We start from the raw sequence: 19,738 nt of genomic DNA on the forward strand, positions 1-19,738 counted from the left end.
GTAAATGTGTATCTTCTTCTTGGGATCTGAAAATAAGAACATCAGAGGGGGTGTGAATGTTTACCATTTTCTGAAAAGGATAGTCTTCTCTAGACAAGCTACCCTCTTTTTAAGTCCAGGTGGTTTATGTTGTTAGGATGGGGATGACCCCCAGGGCTTTATCAGTGCTGAAGATGGAAAATACATTTTGGGACTGGAGACCCACCTTTTAATCTTGCAGTTACCACTCCTACATGTATCCACCTCTGACCAGAAACCAGTTTCTTCTCACTGGTTCTTTCTTGTTGTGTGTGATTTCATGCAGAAGCTGTTTGTGTTGGGAGATTTCTAGGCCCCTCTGGGTAGAATGAGGCTATCCCTAAGTAAGATCCTTCCTAAAAAGGGATATTTGCAACGTTTTCCTGTGTGGGAGGAAGTCCTAGTAGCTTCCCTGAAAGGCAATCTTGGATGTGGTCCCTTCATGCTAGTGACTCATTTGAACTAGAAAGTCAGCACTGAATGCATCATTTGCTGAGTCCTCAATACTTTCCTTTCTTCTCACAAAAGCTCATACTCTACCACAAATTTTGTTAGTCTTCAAGGTGCTACTGGACTCTTATTTTTCATCCTTCTACTATTTGTTCTTTTCTTTCCCACTTTGGTCATAAAGCAGCCAAAGACAATAGCCTTTCTCAGTGTGCGAAATGAAAGCTTGATGGAACCTCTGCCAGTTTTGAAAGTCTAGTGCTTCTTTTTAGCCAAGATGCCATTTTATAAATGTCTCCATCCAGTGACCATCCTTGTGGGCCCAAAGAGAGATCTGCCGAAAATACTTCTGTGTTTTTTGATGCCGCTTGTGGATTATTTGGGATGTGGAGCTGATGATGCATCTTTGAGCGACCAGGCTCTTGAGCTTATGGCAAGTTCACGTTTAATTGATGGGTATGTGGATTTCTTTATTTTTAAGAATGGTGCGGCAACCCTCGTCTGGGCTGGGTCAGATTCTATATGAGGGGTGGCCAAACTTGCTTAATGTAAGAGCCACATAGAATAAATGTCAGACGTTTGAGAAACAGAAGACATGAATTTTGGAGGGAGGGAAGGAAGGAAGGGGAGAGAGGTGGAAAGAAAACAACTTTGACTTAAAATGCATCCTCTAAGCCACCAACTGGCTTTGAGAAGTGATTTAAGGAGAAAAATGCCTTCTCCAAGCTGGCCGATGGGGCAGTGGGGACTTCAAGAGCCACACAATATGTGTGAAAAAGCCACATTTGGCTCCCAAGCTGCAGTTTGGCCACCCCTGTTCTGTATAGTCTTGTTCAGATACAGTATACTGTTTCGTTTTCCTTGAATACTAATCAATGCCAATTGCAAATGTTTCTGATTGTTTCCTCTCCCCTTCATCCAAAGACAATTTACATTGTGGACACAGGGAAGTAGGGTTGCCAGGTGTTTCCTGGCAACTGGCGGGTGATAAGGGGTGACCTACCAGGAGTGGGAGGGAGGTCCAGATGACATAGCTGGCAACATGGCTGTGTCACTTCTGACATGTACCAGAAGTGACGTCAAACACTGTAATGTTACAGTGATGCTCCAGTATCTGAGCAAAAACTCTATGGTAAAAAGGGCTTCTAACATAGAAAAATGGTTAAAATGGCTTCTACCACTCCAGAAGTGATGCCACCACATTGCTGGCAATGTAGCCTGGGTCTGTGTCCCTCTCCTGGTAAGTCCCCCTGCCAGCCAGCTGATTGGCAGCCAAGTGTGGGGCCTAGAGCGGTGGATCCCCACCTCCACTGGGGGGCTAGCAACCCTACAGGGAAATCCCACCTAGGGATGGTTCTTTTTAAAAGAATTGATGGGGGAAATTTACTGTTTGAAATTCTATTTCTTTACCTCAAACAGTTCGATGAATCGCTGGATCAAATAATCTTTGAGAGGCATTTAACATGAAAGCAAAAACATATTTATTACTACAGGGAAAGTACTGGGAGGTAAAACAACAAACACTAAGAACTACATCCTAACACATTGAAGAGCACATGCTTAATGGAGGATACTTTCTCCTTCTCCTTGCTCTACCTGAACAAAGGAAGTCGCCTGACTAACTGACCAAACAAACAAGTTTCCTGCTTCTAGATTTTGATTGACAGCAGCCTGGATCTTTTTCCTAGGTCATGCAAACAATAGGGAATCAGGCACAGTGTTAACCCTATAACGACTGGAACTTTAGAACATTGCAAAGGACACACAGAACAGATACATAATTCCAACAAGAATTACAGGCCCAGCTACTATTGCATCTATCTGACCCCATCAGCTTATGGGTGCCCCACCTTTTTGTCTCACCTGTGCTTTGTCTGGCTCTGACCCAGAACAATTGCCATGATTTTGGAGGCAGCTTTTATTTCCTGAGTATAATAAAAATCTTCTGATTGCAACTTTTTCCTGGAAATCAGGTGTTGTACCATGCAACCCTGTTAGGGTTGCCAGTCTCCAGGTGGGAGCTGGAAATCCTCCAGAATTACAGCTGACCTCCAGAGGAGTTAATTGTGTTACTCTGTTGCTGCAAAATAGTAGAGTCCAGTAGCACCTGTAAGGCTAGCAAATTCTGATTAAGAGAGCTGTGTTTCTCAAAAGCTTATGTTATTAGCTTATGCTATTAGTCTTAAGCTTATGCTTTGTTAGTCTTAAAGGTGCTACTGGACTCATAACTAATTGATCTCCAGGCAACAGAGATCAGTTCCCCTGGAGGAAATGGCTTCTTTGGAGGGTGGACTCTGGGGCATTATAATGGTTACTTCCCTCCCTAAACCCTCCTCTGCACTGGCTCCACTCCAAAATCTCAAGGAATTTCTCCAGACCGCAACCCTAAATCCTGTCAAGGTTTATGGAAATCAATGGGCTTAGGGTATAATGCCCCCTTATGCTTTTCTCCAGTCCTTTCCTAGGTCCACATGTTCCATTAGCGCTTGCAAGTTCCCTAATAGGAGCTCCCAAATGCACCGAGTCTGATTTGAACCAGGACTGCGGCACAAGCGGAGAAAGGGCTTATGCCTCCCCACTGTTTAACTGATCAGAAATAACCCTGAGGGGCTCTATTTGCCCCATTGTGAGGTTCACATGTGCTGATAGGATACACTGCAGTATGGCGAATAGCATTTTCCCAGGGTCATTCCAGCAGGAAGCTGGGGCCAAGGGCAGGAGGTTACCTGCCATAGCCACCTGTGAGGCAAGCAAAGCTGCAATACTATGAATTCTATCTGCAGTGATGCTCTTAAGTGGATAACACAAGCATTGTACCCAAAACCCAGGCCATTGAAGGGGATAGTGGGAATCAGGACTCCCGAGGAACATGCATGTGTGAACTGGCCCTAAAAGAGAACTTCCCCCAGTCTGTCTTTTTCCTTCTGCCACAGTGAAGGAAGACTAGGCGAGGCAAGGGTCCCAAGACTACTAGTTCCATCCTAAAATGAGTTATACACCCTTCTAAGTCCATTGAATTCAGTGAGCATAGAATGATGTAACACTGTTTAGGATGGCATTGTATAACATCTTTGGCTCTTTTTGTCATTTTAGTCACAACGACCTGCCACTGAAGCTGAGATGGTTCTATCAAAACAAGTTGAGTAAAATTGATCTAAGAACACTCAGCCGCACAGTCACAAATATTGAAAAACTCACCACCGGCCATGTTGGTGCTCAGGCAGGTATCCTTTACATCCATGTGTGTATTGTATGAACCTTTCGAGATTAATGTGTCCCCTGCATGGGCAGTTCACAGCCATGGTCTGGGAGGGAGTTCCATGTGTGAAACTTCATTTCCAGGTTTGTGGAGGCTCAGTTCAGACTGAGACTGTGGCGCTGTGGGGTGAGGGTGTTTAACACGCTCAACCCCTGCTGACATTCTGACCACAAAATTGCTATTTTGCCCCTGTGTAGGTAAAAGTTCATTTTTGTGTTTTTGGATCAAGTAAATATTCCTCTAACATATTTAAAAAATCACATATACAGCTCTCCAGAGTGGCAAATGTACTGTCAGTTTGGATATAAACTACTTAATGCATAGTCAATAGGATTGCCAATTCCCAGGTGGGGCAAGGGATCCCCCAGTTTGAAGGCTGTCTCCCCACTTCAGGGTCATCAGAAAGTGGGGGTGGAGGGGAAATGTCTGTTGGGCACTCTGCTATTCCCTATGGAGACCGATTCCCAGGGTATAATGGAGAACTGATCTTGGGTATCTGGAGCTCTAGGGGGGGCTGTTTTGGGGGGTAGAAGCACCAAAATTTCAGCATAACATCCAGTGCTTCTCCTCCAAGTTTCAAAAGGATTGGACCAGGGGGTCCAATTCTATGAGTCCCCCAAAGAAGGTGCCCCTATCCTTCATTATTTCTAATGGAGGGAAGGCATTTAAAAGGTGTGCAGTCCCTTTAAATGTGATGGCCAGAACTCCCTTTGGAGTTCAATTGTGCTTGTCACAACCTTGCTCCTGGCTCCACACTCAATGTCTCCTGGCTCTACCCTCAACGTCTTGAATTGGACCTGGTAACCCTAATTGTCAATAAACACATGAAATTGTCTTCCAGAGTCTGACCACGGGTCTACCAAGGTCATATCACCTCCTACGCCGGGGATTGAACCTAGGACCTGCATGCAAAGCAGATGCTGTATTGCTGAGCCATGAACCCCTCTTCAATGGGAAACTTTGGGGCTCATGACCTCTGGAAGTACAGCCCCAATCTTCACCTCACCAAACAGAATGTTTTGCATTGTAAAATGTAGTGAAGAAAGGACCACTGGCTGGTAGAACTGTCAGGGTCTCTCCTGACTTTAGCCTCTTGCCCTTTAAAATTCCATTCTTGGGAGTCATAAAGGGCTGGGAAGGTACCACTGGGTTCTCCCACCAGTGCTTGGGGCAGCAGTCTGCTCCATCACTACCATACCTGCTTGGCATTGAGTAGCTCAAAGCTGCTCACTGAGTAGCTCCGTGTAGAGCTACTCAATGAGCTACACTGAGATACTCAACCCAGGTTTCTTCACTTCCTGAGAGCCAGTTTGGTGTAGTGGTTAAGTGCGTGGACTCTTATTTGGGAGAACCAGGTTTGATTCCCCACTCCTCCACCTGCAGCTGCCAGCATGGCCTTGGGTCAGCCATAGCTCTCGTAGGAGTTGTCCTTGAAGGGCAGCTGTTGTAAGAGCTCTCTCAGCCCCACCCACCTCACAGGGTGTCTGTTGTGGGGGGTGGGGAGGTAAAAGAGATTGTGACCACTCTGAGATTCAGAGTATAGGACGGGATATAAATCCAATATCTTCTTAATTATTTCTGGCCTGTCTGTGCTGACAGTGTGATCCAGCCCATTGATTTGCAGACTTGCAGGCAGTCCTCTGGTGGCACGATTCTTGATGCAAGTCTAATTCTCCATATCTGCCTCTTTGGCAGAGAGAGTTATACAGACATAGAAATAGATATGAAATGCATTTTTTTTTAAAAAAACCCTACATCTTGTCGATCTTTCAGTTTTGGTCAGTGTATGTTCTCTGCGGCGCTCAGAACAAAGACGCTGTGCGCCTGACGCTGGAGCAGATCGATGTTGTCCAGCGGATGTGTGAATCCTACGAGGAATTTGAGATGGTGACAACTTCTGAGGGTAAAGTGCCCTCCGTCTTAACAAGGAAGCATCAGGGAGAAATATGAGAGATTGGGAAGTTGGCTATTGCTCCTCTGCTGTTGCTTTGCCTCATAATCTGTAATTGCCCCATATCTTTAATCATGTGGGCACCCCCAGTCAGTCAGGGATCACATAGCAAACAGGTTATAGAATACTTGATTGAATCTGTCAAGATTGGGTGTGTGTGTGTAATATTTCATGAATAGGTCACCTGGGCAATCCCAGCCAATCAGAAAATGGGATGGCATCACACCGTTAAAATAGTCAATTAAGTCAGGGTGGATGATAATATCAATTAAACCAAAGAGATGTAATGAGAACAACATAGATTAATAAAGTACTTCTGGGGTTATTAAAAAAATAATTTAAAGTCCAGGACTTTTTTTTTTACACTATTATAACATTTTGGGGGAAAAGATTAAACTCAGTTCAGCCCTAGTATTTATTCACTCCTTTGTTTATTTACCAAATTTATATGCCAGCTTTTGTTCGTAAAATGGCAGATAAAATAAATGTAATATCAATAATGTTACCTTGACCGTTTTAGCACAACAGTCTCAACGACAATAAGACAGTATTACAGGAAGAAAAAAAAGGCCCTTTCTCAAAAGTATGTCAGAACAAACTCATCTTTTCTAATTTATGGAGCCCTGTCAGGAAGGGGGGGGGGGAGCAGGCATGTTTGTAAGAGCATTCCAGAGTTCTAGCCAATAACAGAAACCAGTCTTGTTTCTGTCAAAGCTGGAATAAGAGGCTCTTATGGGGTGATCTTAAATTTCAGAGGATTTTAACATGAGATAATCCAGACCCAGAACATTTGAGGTTTTAGAGGTTAGGCTGAAAGACAGAGACTGGCCCAAGATCCCCCAGCAAGTCTCCTTGGCAGAGTAGGGATTCGAACCTGAGTCTTCCAAGATCCTAGTTTGACACTCCGGCCAGTACACCACATTATATCTTTATAGAGGCAGTTTTGTGTAGTAGTGGTTAGGAGTGGTGGACTCTAATCTGGAGAACCAGCTTTAATTCCCCACTCCTCCACATGCAGCTGCAGGGTGACCTTGGGTCAGTCACAGTATTCTCAGAGCTGTTCTCTCAGATGCAGTTATCTCATAGCTCTCTCAACCCCACCTACCTCACAGGGTGTCTGTTGTAGGGAAAGGAAGGGAAGGAGATTGTAAGCTGCTCAGAGACTGAGTGAATGATGGGGTATAAATCCAGTCTCCTCCTCCTCCTCCTCTGCTCAGTTCCTCTGCATTCCATCAGTCAAACTTCATTGCTAAAGCCAAAAGCCATTGCAAAATTTTTCTCTGTACTACTGTCTCCTTTTAACTTTAACTTGGTCTTTGCTTTTAAAATCCAGGCATTGAAAACCTTCCAGACAATAAGATAGCTTGCTTGATCGGCATTGAAGGGGGTCACTCCCTTGACAACAGTCTTGCAGCCTTGCGGATGTATTACGAACTGGGTGTTCGATACATGGGGCTAACACACACCTGCAACACTCCCTGGTAATCCACACACAAGTGTCCCTTTCCCCTTTCAATGGATAGCTCTGTGATATATTCCTATCCTGTAGGTCTGCCTGTAATGATGGCAAGTAGAAGGAACTAGCGAGTGGAGAGGACAACCTAGGCCCAGTGACCCAGAAAACATGCAGCAGATCCTTTGTTCAGTCCACAAATTGCCAGGATTAGGATGTCTGTTACAGAGGGAAAATTGTATGTGGTGTCAATTGGCTGTGTTTTTCACAGCATCTGGTGGTTGGGGCTCAGACATATACTTTATGAAATGCAACTTGCAGTCTTGTATAGCCTCAGTTTGTCGTGGGGCTGTGCCAGGAAGGTTGTTTAACCCTTTAGCCTCCACTCGATTTTACTGTTTGAGACTGGGTTCCCTGTTTTGTTATTAGCATTTTAACAGCGAAAAGGCATCTTTTTAACAAAACCAGACAGTCCAGTTTCAAATAGCAAAACCAAGTGAAGGCTGAAGGGAAAAACATCCTCTTCCTTTCCTACAGAGCCTTGAGGTACGTTGAGGCTGCACAAGCTCACACTTGTCATGCAGATCTGTCCCTGAGTGCATGTCAACCTTAGTCTAAAGTCCCAAGTTCTGGATCCGCTTTACTCCAAGGTCGTTTTTGCACTCACCTCCAGCCGGCGCGACACCCCTCTTCACTGCGCAGGATCTGCGCGGATTTCGCACTAAATGCCGCGGAGCAGCCTTTTGCGCCGGAAACTCCCGTTGCAAAAGCCGCGCAAACGGCAAACTGCTTTTTGGCGATTTACGTTTGAGCGGCTTTTGCGACGGGAGTTTCCGGCGCAAAAGGCTGCTCCGCGGCATTTAGTGCGAAATCCGCGCAGATCCTGCGCGGTGAAGAGGGGGGTCGTGCCGGCTGGAGGTGAGTGCGAAAACGACCCAAGTGTTATTGAGTTGGGTGGACAAGATAGCGGTCTCCAGGATTTTCTCTTGCACATGGTTTTTGTGGTTGCTCAGGATGTGGTAGTTTGAAGGATTGCCCTGTAGTATAAACTGAATGCCCTCTTTTGCACTTCATCCAGCCCTCATGAATTCAGAGTACTGAAAATTCTACGCATTTCTAAGACCTTACAGTGTTCTGAATGTTTCACATCATGTATCTTCTTTTTGTAATCTTTGCTACAGCCTTGAAAGGTAGGCCAGTATTACTATCTCCCCATAACCCAGATGGGAGCTGAGACTGAGACAGAATGGCTTGCTTAAGGCCACTAAATGAGTATGTAGTGGAGGTGATATCTGAATGATCATCAGGAATTCCTTTAGCAACTACAGCAGATCACAGGGCATTCCTTTAGCAATTGTACCAGTTAATCAGCTGTACTGGTTTGGGCTTGCATGTGAACATTAGGCTGCATCACGGAAATGCTGCTTCTTTAGAATTCAATTGCGTGTTTTCCTGTAAACGGTGCTTTATTTTGGAATGCTCTGCTGTTAATTATATATATCTCTTAAAAGCTCCCCTGAGAACATTTCCTGTCTTTTGGTTTCCTCTTTAGGGCAGAAACATCATCAAAGGAAGTACACAACTTCTACCCTCGCACAAAAGGATTGACCGCTTTTGGCAAAGTAAGACAAGTTTTTGAGGAACAGTTTGCCACACTTCTTATAACATTCGTCCCGAAATCTTTAAGCATGGCTGGCCTTCTAAGAGGAGGAGGAGGAGATGCAGGAAATTTATCCCCCCATAGTAATTGGGCTCCTTTACAGTATATTCCTGATATGTTGGAGTACTCTCAGTAGGTGTTGCCTCTTTCCATTTTATTCTCACACCGTCCCTGTGGACAGGGCAAGATTAACAATTAGGCCAAGTAGGCACTGGCCTATGAGCCCCATGCCTTTAGGGGCCCCGAGCCAGCTTTCCCACCCTGGTTTTCTTCCTGCTTGTGGCCCTCCCAGCCTGCATGCGCAGCCAGCAATTGCTCTTTACCCAACTTGCCTGGTGCAGCTGCTGCTGGTGTCATCGCCAAGTTTGCCTCTCTCTGCCTCTCCCCTTCAGCTTTGTCAAAGGGGCTCTTGAGAAGGTGCCTGCAGGCTGCAGCAGGGGCTGTGGGTGGCAGGGCAGGCACTCCAACTCTGTGATAATTTGCAAGCCCCCCCCCCCGGGATTTTGACTGCCTAGAGGCCTCCACAGGGTTTACTCCAGCACTGCCTGGGGAGTAGATTAGTATGAAGGCGAGTGACTAGCCCAAGGATGCCCAGCAAGCTTCCATAGCAGAATGGAGATTTGAACCCTGGTCTCTCCTTTCCTAGCAGAATCCTGTAACTACTACATCAAGTTGGCTATGATTTTTCATGTACAGAATCTAATATACCATATGCTCCTCCAATTGCAAATGGAAACAACTCTGTCTACAAAGCCCTGCAGTCATACTTTTTCTGTATCACACTTTAACTCCCTTTCCCATTTAAAAATTTCTTGCTTCCTAATATCCCTCCAGCAATTTAAGAATTAGATCACTTCCACTGAGTTTCACATGGAGTTCTTTGCTGCACTTTTCCTCCCCAGCCACAAACATAGCCACCTTCAAGAGGGGGTTAGATAAAAATATGTGTGTGTGTGTGTGTATAATTTTTTTTGGGCCACTGTGTGACACAGAGTGTTGGACTGGATGGGCCATTGGCCTGATCTAACAAGGCTTTTCTTATGTTCTTTTGGGAGCTTCTTCACTGTCATTCAGTTGTCCCCCTTCTGCCTTTTGCACAGCTCCAGTGTGACTTTTCCAAAAGCTGCTTTGGTACAGTCTTTTCTAAAAGTTTATATCCAAAGTGGGTGTGGGGAAACCCAAAGTGGGTATGGGGGAGGAAACATGTGGGGTTGTGCTCCTCCTTGCACTACCACAGGTGACATGTCCCCTGCTGCCTGCAATATATATATGGGGGGAAAGCTCATCTGCCAAACACAATCTTCACCTTGCCCACTTTAGTGAAACACATAGCACACTGGGGGAACGTGCTCACAGAAGAACCACAGGAGGCACGTTGAAGGGCCACATGTGGGTAGCTCTTGAGCCACCAAATGAGCAGAGATAAAACAGCACAGCAATATTCCTACTTTTGTTTTTGTTTGTTCCTTCAAGTCACAGCTGACGTATGGCAAACCTGTAGTGTTTTCAAGGCAAGAAAGCTTCAGAAGTGGTTTGCCAGTAAAACACAAAACAAAAACACAGCTAAAAGCTTCCTAAAGGTGGGGGGCAAGCAGTAACAGGCAAAAGGGGGGAAAGCAGAGGGTTGCCTTGTGCGGTGGCTCCCAAGTCGTTCCATGCCAACGAGACCAAAATGGCAAGTTGCCCATCTCGTGAGGAAGTGGTCTTACATATACTGCAAAGGGTTTACTAGGCACTGTTCAATTACATGACATAGTTCATGGTCAAAGAGTTTCCAGCCAATATCAGGGGGACAAGGCAGGGATGGGGGGGAGAGAGAGAATGATCCTGTTCATTGAAGGATGAGCAAGCGGTGTTCCAGATCCCTCATCCGGGCTAACCATTTGAGTTACATGCTCCGCTAGTAGAGCAGTATGTCTGTTTTGTGCCAGGAAGTGGTGAAGGAGATGAATCGCCTGGGGATGATAATTGACCTATCGCACACTTCGGATGCGACAGCCAGGGCAGCCCTCAAAGCCTCCAAAGCACCGGTCATTTTCAGCCATTCCTCTGCCTTCTCCGTCTGCAGCAATTCACGCAATGTTCCTGATGATATTCTACAACATCTGGTAAGCAAAGTGTATCTCTGGGACTATCCACCCTGGGGCCATTTTGTGTTGCCGAAGGATTACAGGTCTTCAGTCACTAGGAAGTGGAATTAGAGCGAATGGTTCCACACCATGCCTTATACAAAATGTTTCGTCCCTATTCAAATTCACCAACCACAGATAATAGCAGTCCATCAATCTTTATTAAGGCCCACAAGCTATACAGAAGCAGAACAAAGAACAATACATACATCTCTAAAATTATAGCTCTATAATATTATATACAACCTAGTTTGTCAGACAATGAGAAGGGTTAAGAGGTTAGAGTAAATTGTACACAAGACATTATCTCATAGCAGAGGGGAGAAATTTACCCACTCATAAAGTAATTCTCTGGCCAAAAAAAACATTAATAGTGAGATGCCAATTAATTGTACTCAGGAGTCCTATTTTGAGTAGTAGAACCGATCTGAATTGGTTCTTTTCTGTCTCCAAAGGAATTAAAACTGATCATTCATTCATAACATTCTGGCCTTCTCCTCTCCCATGCTGAGTCTTACGTAGATAAAATTTATAATTTCCAACTGTTTCATGCTGACTGCCCCCCCACACACACACACACTGATTAAAGTTGCCAACTTGCAGGTGGTGCCTTGAGATCTCCTGGGATTATAACTGATCTCTGGGCAACAGGGATCAGTTCACTGAGAGCAAATGGCCACTTTGGATAGTGGACTCTATGGCATTATACCCTTCTGAGGTCCCTCCCCTCCAATGTTCCCTCTAAGCTGCAGAATCTTGTGAGCAAAAACCCTACTTTGTGAGCTACTGACATTAAAGTTGTGAGCTACTGTATAAAATTAGTGTGCTCTGGGGTCATCCTTCCTGAGCTAAGACAAAAATCTGAGAGCTGAAGGCTAAAAATCTGGCAAGCTAGCTTACACTAACTCAGCTTAGAGGGAACACTGCTCCCCTCCCCAGATTCCAACCCCCCCCCCCAAATTTCCAGATATTCCCCCAAGCAGCAGTTGGCAATCTACCACACTTGCTCAATACAGGCGTTAAAGCACACTCATCACCTGCTGTGAGCTGCCTCCTGTCCCCACAGAAGTCACACTCAGAATTTACTGGCTGAATTCTGTGGGCCTGTTCCACTAGCCAAGGTGCCTTCCTCTGACTCAAAGGAAACTTCCATTAGTGGGACAGATCCTTGGGATCCAGCCTATGATTTCCTATGATTGTTTGCTCTTTAAAAAAAGAAAAAGAAGAAGAGATGACGACATCAGCACTATCTCATGCCTCAACTGAACAAAATGATACGCTATCCCCTTCTTAAGGTAATGGTTCTTCTCTGTGGAAAACTTCCTGTCTCGTTCCACTTGCACATTTGTTTGCAAGGCCCTAAATATACCTTATATTGTCTTTGATCAAGCTGATTGCTACGTCTGGAACTTCGCCATTTGGAACATCACTATCTATTGCTATTGCTGTACCTATTGCGGATGCATTTTCAGAGGATGCTGAACAACCATTACATTTCATTATGTCCTCTTTTTTAAAGAAAAAGAATAAAGGAATTATCATGGTGTCGTTCGCAACTACAATGTTGGCCTGCGGTGAGGAAACTGTGACCATTTCAACAGTGGCAGGTCTGTAGATACTGTTTTGGACTGTTCCTTTCTGTAACATCTCTCTAAGTGCTTGGGACGAAAGCAAGAAAGCAATTACTTATGTCTGCTTCCTTTAAGCAGGAGAAAAGGTAACATTTCATAGGATTCTTGATCTTATCAGCAACATTTCTAAAGTGTGCTGTCTTTTGAGTACTGTGGCAGTGATGAAAAGTGTCCTCAAGTCACAGCTGACTTACAGTGACTCTGTAGGGTTTTCAAGACAAGAGACATTCGGAGGCGGTTCGCCATTGCCTGGGCTCTGCATCGCAACCTTGATATTCCTTGCAGGCCTCCCATTCAAATACTATCCAGCATTGATCCTGCTTAGCTTCTGTGATCTGACAAGATTGATCCAGCCTAGGCTATCCAGATCAGGGCTTTGAATACTATAAGCAGGCCTTGAATTCAGCAGGAGCTCACAGGAGCGCAGCTCCTGAACTTTTCTGAGGGTTCCCCCTCCTCCTCCCCACCTACCTTGTCCATTGTATAGTAGGTGCAGCTGCATAACAATCCCTGGATTAGGAGAGTGGGCAGCCAGCCAGCCACCAGGGGCTTTGCCACGCCCCCAGCAGCCCTCATTAACCTCTGGAGAAGCCCACACCACCCTTTCTCCACTTCTTTTGTGATTTTGGGCAGCGGGTGGCTTGCTGGCCACCTTTTGACTGGGGGAGGGCTGGCTAAGGAGAATCCCAGGTGAGCAAGGCCTGCTTGAGCTGGCTGGATCTCTAGTCAGCCCATGCAGGCCTCACTCACCTGGAGCTTTCCTTTCTTGCATTGGGTTGCTTTTGGCTGGTGGAGGTGGTGGCATATGCTAATGAGTTATGCTGATGAGCTCCACCACGTATTTTTCTACAAAATGACCCCTGACTGTAAGCAATGTAATTGTCATCATCTGGTTGCTAGAGTTGCATTTTCAGCTATGATCATTTAAGATGGGTTGCATTAGGGTTGCCAGGCGTGTGCCTGGAATCTCTAGGAGACTTTGGAGGCAGGGGACAGGGAAAAGATTTTGATGCATGAACATAATTTCCAGGTAAAACCTGGGAGTGACATCAGTGCTGCAGTTGGCACAGATTGTGAAACAGCCTAGAGTGCTGACTGGAGTGGGTCATAGGAACTGTATCACTTCAGTCTTGTTTCATCTACACTGGTTTTCAATTTGCTTCCGAGCTCAATTCAAGGTACTGGTATTGACTTTTAAAGCCCTGTACAGCCTGGAACCCATATACCTTGTTCAGATGTTTTGATATTTTTATATGGCACCTTGGGGACCCTGATCACGTAGAAAGATGTCATTAAAATGTTTTAAATAAAATAAGTAAACCACACTATTGCTCTAGGTTTTTGCAGAGACCAGTGAAATCCTAGAAAGTCAGTAATGTCGCTTCCATGTTGTAGCTGAAATGGATGTCAACAGGGTCTCCCCCACATTTCCCCTCCCCCATGTTCAAGCAGCAGCAGGGACCGGCAGACAATGGAGGGAGAACACCCACCCTCGGGTGGAATTTTGAAGGAGCTCCTTTGCATATTAGGCCACACACCCCGATGTAGTCAATCCTCCGCTGACATTTTTGTAAGCTCTTGGAGGACTGGCTATATCAGGGATGTGTGGCCTAATATGCAAAGCAGCTCCTGCTAGAATTACACCCCTGCCCACCCTAGTGGGCTAAATTGGCAACCACAGCTAGCCATTGATCACCTGTAGCAGTAGAACAAAATAGGAGCCCCATAAAACCTTAACGGCTAAGATAATTTCCTCTGGCATAAACTTTCACGAGTCATCGCTCACTTCATCAAATGTAAAAATTTTCATTTTTCATTTTCAGCTGTGGCTTGCTTTGCTCTGATGGCCTGCTGCTTCCCCCAGCTGGTCTTGTTCTTCGGGGCTGAGCATCTATGAACCGTGGCACTGATCCAGTGATAGCAGATGAGGAGTATTAATTAAACAGGCACTCTGGGGGAAATGGCCTAAAATCGAGTAAAGTTTTTTGTTCATTGAAGCAGTCACAATGTTTTGGCTGCTTTGGCCTCCCTGAATGTTTTGCCATCTACCATTACAGTATGCAGAAACACTGTAAAATGTGATGTTGCGAAAACATGCTGCTTCTATGGTCTGTGACACAGAACAACTATTAAGCCTGCCACTCACCATGTGACACAGCAGTATCCTACAGCAAACTTCACTCCCTGTGATTGGCTGATGGTGTAAGGCAGAGAAACCTGCATGGTAATGATGAATGGCCAGGAATGCAAGAACTCAGTCCAGGATAAAACATTACTGAGGAAGATTTGAGTCCAGTAGCTCTTTAAAGCCCAACAAGATTTTCAGCGTATAAGCTTTCGAGAGTGAAATCTCCCATCGTCAATCAGTTTTTATGGTCTAAAATCTTGCTCAACATTACTGGACTGAAATCTTACTCAACGTTACTGGATTGAAATCTTGCTCAATATTACTGAGGTGTTTGTGGGATGTACAATGAACAAGATTATTGTTTTTAGTAACTGGGTCTCAGATCTGTATCTATTTATTCTTCCAGGTTCTTAATTCAATTATTTAGATCAGGGCTTTTTGGTAGCAGGAACTCCTTTGCATATTAGGGCACACACCCCTGATGTAGCCAGTCCTCCAAGAGCTTACAGTAGGCCCTGTAAGAAGAGCCCTGTAAGCTCTTGGAGGATTGGCTACATCATTAGGTATAGCCTAATATGCTCAAATCAGTCAGTCCTAAAGAAATCAACCATGACTGTTCCCTGGAAGGTCAGATGCTGAAGCTCAAATGCTTTGGCCACCAAATGAGAAGGGAGCACTCACTGGAGAAGAGCCTGATGCTGGGAAAGACAGAAGGCAAAAGAAGAAGGGGACGGCAAAAGATGAGATGGCTGGACAGCATTACTGATGTAACAAACACAAATTTGAGCAGACTTTGGAGGATGGTGGAAGACAGGAGGGCCTGGCGTGACTTTGTCCATGGGGTCGCAAAGAGTCAGACTCGACTGTCTGACTGAACAATAACAAAAAAGTCTTTATTTAGATTAAATTGTTGTCCCCATCCTTCTTTCCTCTCTCAATGAACACGAAAAACATATACATGAGGTATTACTGGTCCAGAAAAAAGTTTTGAAAGCATATGACGTCAGCACAGATAACTTGCACCATTAAATGTTTATTTTCAGCGAAACAATCTGAGAATGTGTTTGACGCAGGCCTGACTCTTTTGGTTAGAGCATCAGACTATAATCTGGGAGACCCAGGCTCAAATCCCCACTCTGCCCTGGAAGCTCACTGAGCAGCTTTGGGCCAGTCACTGTTGACCAGCCTGACCTCCTTTGCAGGATTGTTGTGAGGATCAAACACAGAAGGGGAGAACGACATTGTAAGCCACTTTGGGCCCCTACTGGGGAGAAAATCTGGATATAAATATCTATATAAATGGCATGTGTCAACATAAGTAAAACAAGCAGGGCTTGTTTTGAGCAAGAACGCACAGGAATGCAGTTGGCTTGGCATTAGGAGGTGTGGCCTAATAAGCAAATGAGTTTCTGCTGGACTTTTTCTACAAAAAAAGCCTTGCGGTGGAAATGTAGTGCATTGTTGTGCTTCATCAACAAAGAACAGGTTATGGCTATGTCAGTCTTTCTAAGTGGCATTACCCCTTTTTCCTTATTTATGCTTTGCCATTTTTTCAAAATATGTTTCTAGATCACTTTGACCACATAAAGAACGTTGCAGGTTCGGAATCAATAGGAATTGGCAGTGACTATGAAGGAGCAAGGCAGTTAGTAAACTTTTGTTGTTGTTGGTGGTGGTGGCGGTGGTGGTGATGATCAGGGCTTTTTTGCAGCAGCAGCTCCTTTACATATCAGGCCACACTCCCCCTGATGTAGCCAATCCTCCTGGAGCTTGCAGTGGGCCCTGTACTAAGAGCCCTGTAAGCTCTTGGAGGATTGGCTACATCAGGGGGGTGCCGCCTAATATGCCAAGGAATTCCTGCTACAAAGAAAGCCATGATGATGATGATGATATGAGTTTGCAGAGCAATACATTATGCATCATTTGGGGCTGTTGCTGCAAATGGTATCCCCAAATCAGGTCCTCTCCTGAAATCTGTAGGATTATTTAGCTCTCGCTATTGCACTTATTGTATTGTGTGTCACCCAACGTTTGCCATTGGCAACAAATGATGTGTATACTAGTGAGCACAGGAACTCATGATGAGGTGACACCAATAACTGCCTATATATGCTATGGGGCAGAGATGAGTATTTGACTCAAGGGTGCCACTTTTGGCAGCAGCAGTGTTTTGAGTGTAATGGGTTGTTCTGTTCTCAGAACATGGAGACTTTCTGAACAAGGAAAACCCTTGTTATTTGGTTAAACATCCACATTCTGCCAAGAAGGGCCCTCTGAACCTGCCTGTGACTGAAATCTGTAAACAACGTTAGACTTCCCACACTTCTGTTGCTTTTTCCTTTCTGTTAAAATAACAAGTTGCATTGAAACAGTGCAGAAAGTCAGAAATGATGAGCTGTCAGCAAGCCCTGTGCTGCTGAAGTATTGGATTTTTTTTAGTACAAGAAAGTTTCTGGCCTTCCTGTTGTGAAGTTTCACAGTCAATTGACCCCTGTGAGGATTCTTTGTGTTCCGTCCCCTCCCTGACGGTGCTTTGCCTGACAGGACATGTTTCATGTTAAGTTATTGCCCAATGTCTTTGTTAACAGATTCCCGGAAGGGCTTGAAGATGTTTCAAAATATCCAGCCTTGATCGAAGAACTGCTGAGGAGAGGCTGGGAGGATTCAGAACTGCGTGGGGTTTTGAGAGACAACATTCTGCGTGTTTTCAGAGACGTAGAAAATGTAAGGCTTTGAGTTTGTTTCTTTTTTAGCCCGTTATGTTTCAGATATTTTTTTTCTCAGGAAGAGCGGAATTCATCTAAAGCTTAAAGAGTTGTCCAGTAAGCCCTCATTGTGGAATAAGAGCAGACATTTTCTATTGTGATTTCAGCACCCCATCTCCAATGGAGAGCAGACTGATGCCCCTTGAAATGTCACAGGGCACACTAAAGTTTGCAACCTCCAAGCCAGTTTGGTGTTGTGGTTCAGTTTGTGGAGTCTTTTCAGGGAGAACCGGGTTTGATTCCCCAATCCTCCACATTCACCTGCTGATGTGACCTTGGGTCAGCCACAAGTTCTCTCAAGGCTGTTTTGCTTAAGAACAGTTCTTGAAAGAGCTCTCTCAGCTGCACCTACCCCACAGGGTGCCTGTTGTGGGGAGGAGAAAGGAAAGGAGATTTGTAAGGTACTCTGAGACTTCTTTGGTTAGCGAAGGGCAGGATATGAATCCAATCTCTTCTTCTTCTTGATAATCAAAAATATACAACCTCAAAATATTTTGGGCTTTCTGAGTTAATAGCTCCTGACTCTCCAGTCAGTCTAGATGAAGATTGTTATAATAATGCCATTGTTCAAAAATACAATTAGATCACCCATGTTCTCCAGCTGACTACTGCTCCAACAACTGTAGCTCAGAGGTAGGGGCTCCTTTGCATGTGGTGGATCTCAGGTTCCATCTTCAGATCTTAGGTAGCATGATTGGGAAAGATTTCCTGCACCCGAGACTATCATTGTCATTGCCCTGTGTACATGTTGGAGATGTTAGAGAGCGAGCCTCAGCAGTCGAGTGCGACGACGCCAGAACCGAGGTGTGGCTCACAAAAGCTCATGTTGAAATAAATGCTGTCCATCTTCAAGGTGCTGCTGTGCTTTGGTTATATACACTAGACAGTTCATCAAGATGGATGGGCTAGATCAGGGCTCCCCCAGATTTTCATCAAACTTGTGAGCATTTTGGGAATTCTGAGAATGGGGGATAGGTGGACCACAAAATGGCTGCCATGGGGGCCAGGGTCAGTCACAAGACATTGGGAGATTCCAAGGCAAGCATTCTCCTATCATGGAGACCAGGGCTTTTTTTGTAGCAGGAACTCCTTTGCATATTATGCTTCACCCCTGATGTAGCCAATCCTTCAAGAGCTTACAGGGCTCCTCTTACAGGGCCTATTGTCAGCTCTTAGAGGATTGGCTACATCAGGTAGGGTGCAGCCTAATATGCAAAGGAGTTCCTGCTACAAAAAAAAAGCCCTGATGGAGACAGCTGTTTCCTAAAGGGTGTCCTCTGCCAACACAATGGTGATGCCTCCTGTGATCTTCTGGTGCACCTCCCACTCCAAGAGCAGAAAGGCAGAACTCTTTCTTTGCTTTGGGGGAAAGAAGCTTTGGGGAAGAAGCAAATGGGCTCAAGGAAGCACAGCAGCAGGCACTGTGTTGGGGATCACTGGGATGGACAGAGAGGGGTGAACTAGGCAGACTAATCGGTTTGACTTTCTATAAGGCAGCTTCCTGATACAAAGGTTTTTATGATTTGCACTGATTTTGAATTCTAGGTGCGGCAGGAACTTTCATCGGAAAGTGCAGGTGAAGAGGAGGTTCCTCCTCGGAAGTTCATGCATTCCTGTCGCTTAGACCTGAAGCGTCCTCCTGTACTGCCCTTGACGTCCCACGCAGCGCCTTCCTGGGGACAGCTGACCAGCCTAGTAGTCACTTTGGGGATGTTTGCAATATTACACTGAGATCATCTCATGTGACATGGCTCTACCCGCCTATTATACACCTGCTGAGAAGTTCCAGTATGAAACTGGAAGCTGCCATGTGCTGAAACCGCTGCACCTCCTTCTTAATTTTTACACTGAAAAGGAGAGACTGTAGCACTGTCTGCATGACATAGGTGCATAGGGGGGAACCCACGTAGAAGGGCAACAGAATCAGATGTTCTTCCCCACACACACACACACTGTTGGCCACCATCTGTGCTCATTGGCCAGAATGATGCCAAGACACCCAATCCTGTTCTCACTCTGCACATTGCTGTGGTTCCTAACTCCCCATTGGGAAATCCCTGGAGATTTGGGAGGATGCCTGGTGAGGATGGAACTTGGAAAGAAACCTCTGTAGGTATAATACATACATCCCATCTCTTCAAAGCTGCCATTTCCTCCTCTCAGGAAACAGCAAATTGGGAAATTCCTGGAGATTTGGGGGAGGGAGCCTGGTGAGGGTGGGGCTTGGGACAGGATCTCTGTGGGGCATAATGCTGTAGAGTCCACCTTTCAAAGCTGCCATTTCCTCCTGAGGAGCT

At 45.3% G+C, this 19,738-nt stretch overlaps 1 protein-coding gene across 1 annotated transcript; it reads left to right on the plus strand.

Moving 5' to 3' along the window:
* The first annotated feature begins 699 nt into the window (after positions 1 to 699).
* On the plus strand, positions 700 to 19,335 carry LOC132582644 (dipeptidase 2-like). The gene is made up of 10 exons (XM_060254313.1): positions 700 to 921; positions 3,559 to 3,685; positions 5,498 to 5,627; positions 7,009 to 7,156; positions 8,681 to 8,750; positions 10,720 to 10,896; positions 12,437 to 12,524; positions 16,246 to 16,321; positions 17,265 to 17,400; positions 18,987 to 19,335. The coding sequence occupies exons 1-10, from the start codon at positions 743 to 745 to the stop codon at positions 19,170 to 19,172; spliced, it is 1,317 nt and encodes a 438-aa protein (XP_060110296.1). The 5' UTR covers positions 700 to 742; the 3' UTR covers positions 19,173 to 19,335.
* The last annotated feature ends 403 nt before the right edge of the window (positions 19,336 to 19,738 follow it).

The sequence above is a fragment of the Heteronotia binoei genome, chromosome 14, assembly GCF_032191835.1.
Source record: "Heteronotia binoei isolate CCM8104 ecotype False Entrance Well chromosome 14, APGP_CSIRO_Hbin_v1, whole genome shotgun sequence".
Taxonomy (NCBI): Eukaryota; Metazoa; Chordata; class Lepidosauria; order Squamata; family Gekkonidae; genus Heteronotia; species Heteronotia binoei.

What these genes read in the sequence shown, in the direction of transcription:
- LOC132582644 (XM_060254313.1), top strand. Translation starts at nt 743, where the DNA reads ATGCCATTTTATAAATGTCTCCATCCAGTGACCATCCTTGTGGGCCCA. An exon ending in GATGGTGACAACTTCTGAGG is followed by an intron (nt 5,628 to 7,008) that starts GTAAAGTGCCCT and finishes TTTAAAATCCAG; the next exon opens with GCATTGAAAACCTTCCAGAC. An exon ending in GACCATTTCAACAGTGGCAG is followed by an intron (nt 12,525 to 16,245) that starts GTCTGTAGATAC and finishes ATATGTTTCTAG; the next exon opens with ATCACTTTGACCACATAAAG.